Here is a 5883-nt window from a genome sequence, read left to right as displayed (position 1 = left end):
CAAATCGGTTATTCTTCATTCCTCAGCAGAAAACCGCTGGGATAACTGTCGTCAAGATAACAATACAAAACGAATACTTAAACGATAAAAAGGCAACACGTGATTGATGAAGAAAATTTTTTTTCCCCTCCAGCGTGACGTCATGTTCACTACCCGTGCAGCTACAAGGCCATGACTTTTCTCTCTTGCTCCCCCATTCTCCCTCCTTATAGCAGCCGCCAGGTGAGCATCATGACACTGGCGATGTGCCCGGTGATGCTGGCGTTATATTGACATCAGTCAAGCACAAATACCAACGTGTAGGCGAAAGATATTGCAATTCATCGAATCAAGTCACACACAAAGAGTCTCGATGTTTTACATTCACGTAAAGAGAGACTTCATAATATCGCCTTTCCTTCGAGAGAATGTTGGTTTCGTGATGCATTCAAACTTATAAACACAGAGTCATAGATTATCTTCCAAATCGCCAGGCGACAGTTGACGCAACAAAATCGATGATCCAGTCGTAATTGAAAATGCATGTCTCATTAGTCAACAGTTGCTTCGAACAACTGAAAGCCTTGGGAAAATCTTCGTACTAGGAGAATAACGATAACAGCTGGAACCTCGGTGTTGATAAGTGCACGAAATCAGAATGCATCAAGGAAAGCGTCTATCACGTCATATTGCATAGGATCCTGTGTCTCCATCAACCCCCTTAGGGAGGTGTGAGGAGGGTTAAACGCTGAAGGCGCTGGTGAAGAAAAGACCGTGGTTTCGGCCCATCTTAGAGATAGTGGCAGGCATTGGCGACTGGTAGGTCTTCTCGTACGTTCCCGGACCAGGCACTTTCTGCAAGTGTTAAAAAAATGACAAAATAGAATAAGGGGAGGGTGAGAACATAATTAATTCAAATGAAACAAGTAAATGGCTTTTTGCTTATCCAAGGACCACAACGAAATTTGAAACAATTACAATGGTAATGATAGGGATCATAATGAATACAATTGTACCTACCATTCATGGATTGATTTTGTGGCTGTATTTGCGACGTGCCAATTTCTAAACTGCCATGTCAAGCTTCTCTCTTATGGTAGTATGAAGTGTTTGTTTGTTTGTTTGTGGGAGGTATTCTTAAATTATTTGTGCTTTACATGTAAAAACAATATCTACAAAGGGTCACAAATACAATGGCACATGGCCAATATTTAGTTTTTGCCGGGGTCCTGATAAAATGCATCTTTCACCAAGGTATGAATTCTTCTTCGGGAACGCTCCTGCTAGAAATATGTGTAGAATTATATCATCTCAGACTGTACTATCTTCATATGTTTCCCCTCAATCCGTTAAACTGACCCTAAACAGAGTGTCCTTAAGCATGAAAGCACTGATGACAACATTGAAGTGAAAGAATTAGGACTTACCGTATGCGATGTAGAGAAACGTGGCGTTCTCGACTTGAAACTTGACGAGATTTTATGAAGTGCTTCTGGCTCACGGTATTCGTAATGGCATGGCGCTGGATTTTTTGTCTGGAAGGCAAAACGAAAGAATGATTTGTTAATATTAGCACAATTGCGCGCACACACACACACACACACACAATTAGCAACATCCATAACAATAACAACTACAACAACAACAGCAGCAGCAGCAATAACAACAAGTTGATATATAAGATTTTGAAAGAAAAAAAAAACCGGAATCGTGATTATAGCATATAAGGTAGTTTAAGTAGATTTCAAGTAAAATGGATTGAAGTTGAATTAGATAGATAATTGTTTGAATTCATTTCTGCACAGAATAAGAGGCCATCTTCATTTCAGAGAATCCCGTTTTTCGCGGTACTAGATAAGTCATGCATCTACAGAATACAAAATACAAATTACAAATCTGCCTTACAGGAGCAGATTATTTCGCCATCCAAACATCATGCATGTTACATGACAAGAAAATTTAGGGTTACAGCTCGTTATTCCGAAGGTTCGTGAGATTCGTTATCCCGAAGGTTCATTGTTCCGAATTTCATTTTCGGATTAACCAATCTTCGTAATAACGAACCTTCGGAATAACACCACAAATTTTCGGATTAACGAACCCTTTTTCGTTTTCGGATTAACGAACCTCTAGGCATAGGGAATTTGCGTGTTTCGGATTAACGACCCTTCGGAATAACGAACCTTCGGAATAGCGAACCTTCGGAATAACGAACAGCACCCAAAATTTAGTATATAAAGTACACTGTAGTGCTAGAAAACCAAACAAGAATCATCGAGAGATTTGTGTTAATGATGGTGACTCCTTTCCATTTGCATCAGTATATTGGAACATCTGACAAATTACGTAATTACAGAGACCGGATTAAGCAGAGAGAGCTTGTGATGGAATTTATGAACAGGCGAATACCATGCTAAGGACTTACCCCTTTGAAGTATATCGTTGGAAACCTTTGTGAATTCGATTTGAAGACCATGTGCCTGTCATAGCAAAATGAGAGAAGGGCAAAATGAATGAACCAACACAATAGCGTTTAGAGTAGTGAATTCAATTGGAAGGCGATGTTGCCTGCGATTGCAAAATGATATGAGATGAGAACCAAATTACCCGACTCACATGATAGAATCAGATATGATGATTCCTTTAGGTATATCAGATATTTAGGGACAGCAACGTTTATCTGGAAAAGACTTGTCATTAGATCATTAAAATCAGCGCGGCAAGAATGAGATTTCATAATCAATTTCCTATCACTTTCATATATTTCCATACATACCAAGTAACTCAAAGGTCCACAAATATCGATCCATCCATCATCGATCTATTCTCCATCTCGATTACAATTTAAGTACTTGTCAACTTTTCATATTTTTAAAGACTACATCTAAAAGATAACGACTTTCGAGATAACAATAAAAAAAGACGAGTTTTTTTCGGAATTTTGCAATTTGCTAGCAGCAAATATCTAGAAAATTTTGTAGCAGTTAAAGAATAGAATATATAGAATAAACCATTATGACAACATATTTCTGGACCACGAATTACCATGCAGAATAGCATTGCCTGATTGAAATGTCTAGAAATAAGAGTAATCACTTTTGTGTGGTATCTTAACGTCACATATGAGCTTTTTTTTGTTATGGCACAAGAAGAGGCAGGCTGCTCCATTTACCATAATACTGGTATACAATAATCAAGGATGTTGTTACACACAAAATAATGCACACGTCCTTACTTTGAAGGCGTTTTCTCCACTGCCATAGATAGAACATTCTCCATTTTGTACGACGTTGGACACACATTGATGTGCTGAAAGAGAGAGAGGAAAAATAAAAGAATTCAACACTAGTGTGAACAATCATGCGGATCGATTGTGATCGATACGGACACTGCACCGCATTGAATAGAAGTCACTGCGATTCATGTCTGACATAAGCCAGAACGTTGAAATGAATTCAGCAGAGTGAATCGCGCTGCGCGATACAATTGGCATACAAGAAAGGGGAAATTGTCGTCTGATGAGAGATCACATCGGTTCACACACATTTTTATATCACTCCCCAAAACTTGACAGGGCGATTTTCAAGTAAAGAGTTACAGTGGTACATGATTATAACACAGTATCATGATTATTATAATGTAGAATCTTTGCACACGTGAAATACTGTTTCCAGGACATCCATAAATTGAACATCTTGAATATTGCTAAACAAGATCTTGTACGATTGTATTGCTGTCAAAATGAGTTTTGTATGTATAAGAAAGACATTCTGATCGTGTATCCCTTACGCCAGAGTCTTCCCTTCGTGACCTCGTAACCTATGTCTATAAATCATGAGCTATGTTTGTTTTTGCTTTGTGTTTTTGCCTATCTAAAGACAGTTTTCCCAGCTTCGCACTTGCGGATATCAATACACCAGCAAATCAGTATAGGAGAGAATATCTTTTTTTTCTCGTAATGGTGACAAAAAGAATGCTGTTTGAGTGCTTCCATAATAGCTTTAGGATATTGCTACAAAGAAACAACTCCTTCGTCCAGGCAAAAATCATAAAGTTAGTTGAAGTCAGTCATGATTTGCGTTCACCACAAAGGGGCTTGTAATCTTGCATGCACTATTTTATACGCCTCATCAATCTCTTTCAGAACTGATTGACTTGCGGTGTTGCTTACACCAAAGCACTGGCAGGTTTGAAGCCAGCAGATTTTGAGTTTGGAGATCTGACTTGGTTTGGCACACTTTTGGATTGCTAAAAAAGAGTAATAACACTGTTGGAGCTGTTTTTGTCCGGTATCAAAAACAGTTTTGTCAGCCATAGCATCAGAGTGAACAGCAACAGAACAGCATGGCGGAAGGACGCGAATGAAAATAGCCTTTGCATGCTACAATTATGTAGGTACAACTGAGGTCAGAGGTTAAGGTGGTGAGGTTACCGGAAAAGCTCAGTTACCTTGCCCTAACCTTGAAAGAAAAAATGACAAAAATCGACTGACACACTTTGGTCAAGCTTTAGTACTGCGATGGGAACAATACGGAAGGAATATTGCGTCAAAGTTGCAAAGGAAACGTGGTTGATTGGGGCTGACGTCTCCAACGTAATCTTACCTTGTCCTTGACAACGGGAAGATCTTTCGATCGCGACGTGTTCCTGAAACTGTACGTGTCCCTGGTCCTATCCAAGAAGTACATGTTGTCCTTGGCTTCGTAGGCCCCCGGTAGAAGGACGGCACCTTTTCCCTGGTTGGCTGCGGGTTTCTGCCTTCCTTCCCCCTTGAAACAGTAGGTAGCTGGACGCGTTTCGAAATCCAAGAGAAACGATTGCGACTCGTATGATCCAGGTATGGGTGTCTCCCGAATGTCCTTTCGCCACCAGCTTTCTCTACCACTGACTGGCTTGTCGTAGCCCTCCGACAAGCTGGTCCTTCCCTGCATTGACACACGAAGTTCATTGGAATTGGTGGTGTGATGGGTATGGGTCTAGGGTAAACGAGTTAACCTCAGTTTACTACATTGCTACTATACAACTCAGGTTTATCGTGTACTAATCGGTCGGCTATTACAGCTAATGTTATTTCTATGTACTATGAAGCCTATCATTACTGCGACAATCACTGCCACTTCTGCAACTATTCAAATTTTTAAATCATTTCTTGCAATTTAAGTATATAGCCCATAGCATGACGATTTCAAAGCAACAATTCTATGCGCCTTACATTATAATACAATAACTGCTACGTGCAGTAACTATACTACTTCGACCAGTACTGTTATCATTACTGCTACTTCCACTATACCACCACACTATTGCTGCTATTATCATCATTACTACTACTTCTACTACTACTACTACTACTACTACTACTATTTAGCCTACTACTGTAATATACTTCTGCTATTGCATTACCACTAAACTCAAATGTAATAATATTATGTATTTTAATTAAACTTTTATGTTCTGTAGCAATGTGCTTAGAAATTAATCGCTACATAAGTGTATTTAACATCATGATATAATTCCATTATCGTTTTTCTCTTTACTGATCACTATTATTATCACTACAACTCCAACTCATACCACTCCAGCTGCCATCACTGGGATATATTTCTACCACGTAGTATATGACTGCCGTGCTATCCCACTAAAATTGTTGCGTATAGCCACAAGTCAAATACACGTGGAAAGAATGTGGCAAAATACTGTCATGCCATCTATACACACCGCTATCAAATGCATTAGGAAAGACAGATGTGTACATTGGTCAGGATTATCAACCTTTAAATATAAAGAAGACTAGTATAGAGTGAGATAAAGAGAGGGAACGAAGCGACGGGGGAGTGTGGTCCTTTTGTGGGTATATATCATATAGATAACATTGCATTTTAAGGAATGATGAAGTGCGACCAC

General features: G+C 39.2%; 1 protein-coding gene across 1 annotated transcript in view; it reads right to left on the bottom strand.

Annotated features, from left to right (window-relative positions):
* Nucleotides 1-720: 720 nt before the first annotated feature.
* LOC139735688 (protein STPG4-like) overlaps nt 721-5883 on the bottom strand; it is a 5984-nt gene continuing 821 nt past the window's right edge. The window contains exons 2-6 of the mRNA XM_071646434.1: nt 4584-4904; nt 3215-3288; nt 2405-2459; nt 1407-1514; nt 721-834 (exon numbers count right to left, since the gene is read on the bottom strand). Of these exons, the coding sequence (XP_071502535.1) occupies nt 721-834; nt 1407-1514; nt 2405-2459; nt 3215-3288; nt 4584-4904 (672 nt within the window). The remainder of the gene's footprint in view (nt 835-1406; nt 1515-2404; nt 2460-3214; nt 3289-4583; nt 4905-5883) is intronic.

The sequence above is a fragment of the Diadema antillarum genome, unplaced genomic scaffold (genome assembly GCF_040938485.1).
Source record: "Diadema antillarum isolate AM-2024a unplaced genomic scaffold, OU_Dant_1.0 seq00000590_RagTag, whole genome shotgun sequence".
Taxonomy (NCBI): Eukaryota; Metazoa; Echinodermata; class Echinoidea; order Diadematoida; family Diadematidae; genus Diadema; species Diadema antillarum.
The sequence above is the reverse complement of the archived record's forward strand: the minus strand, read 5'-3'. Positions and strand labels throughout refer to the sequence as shown.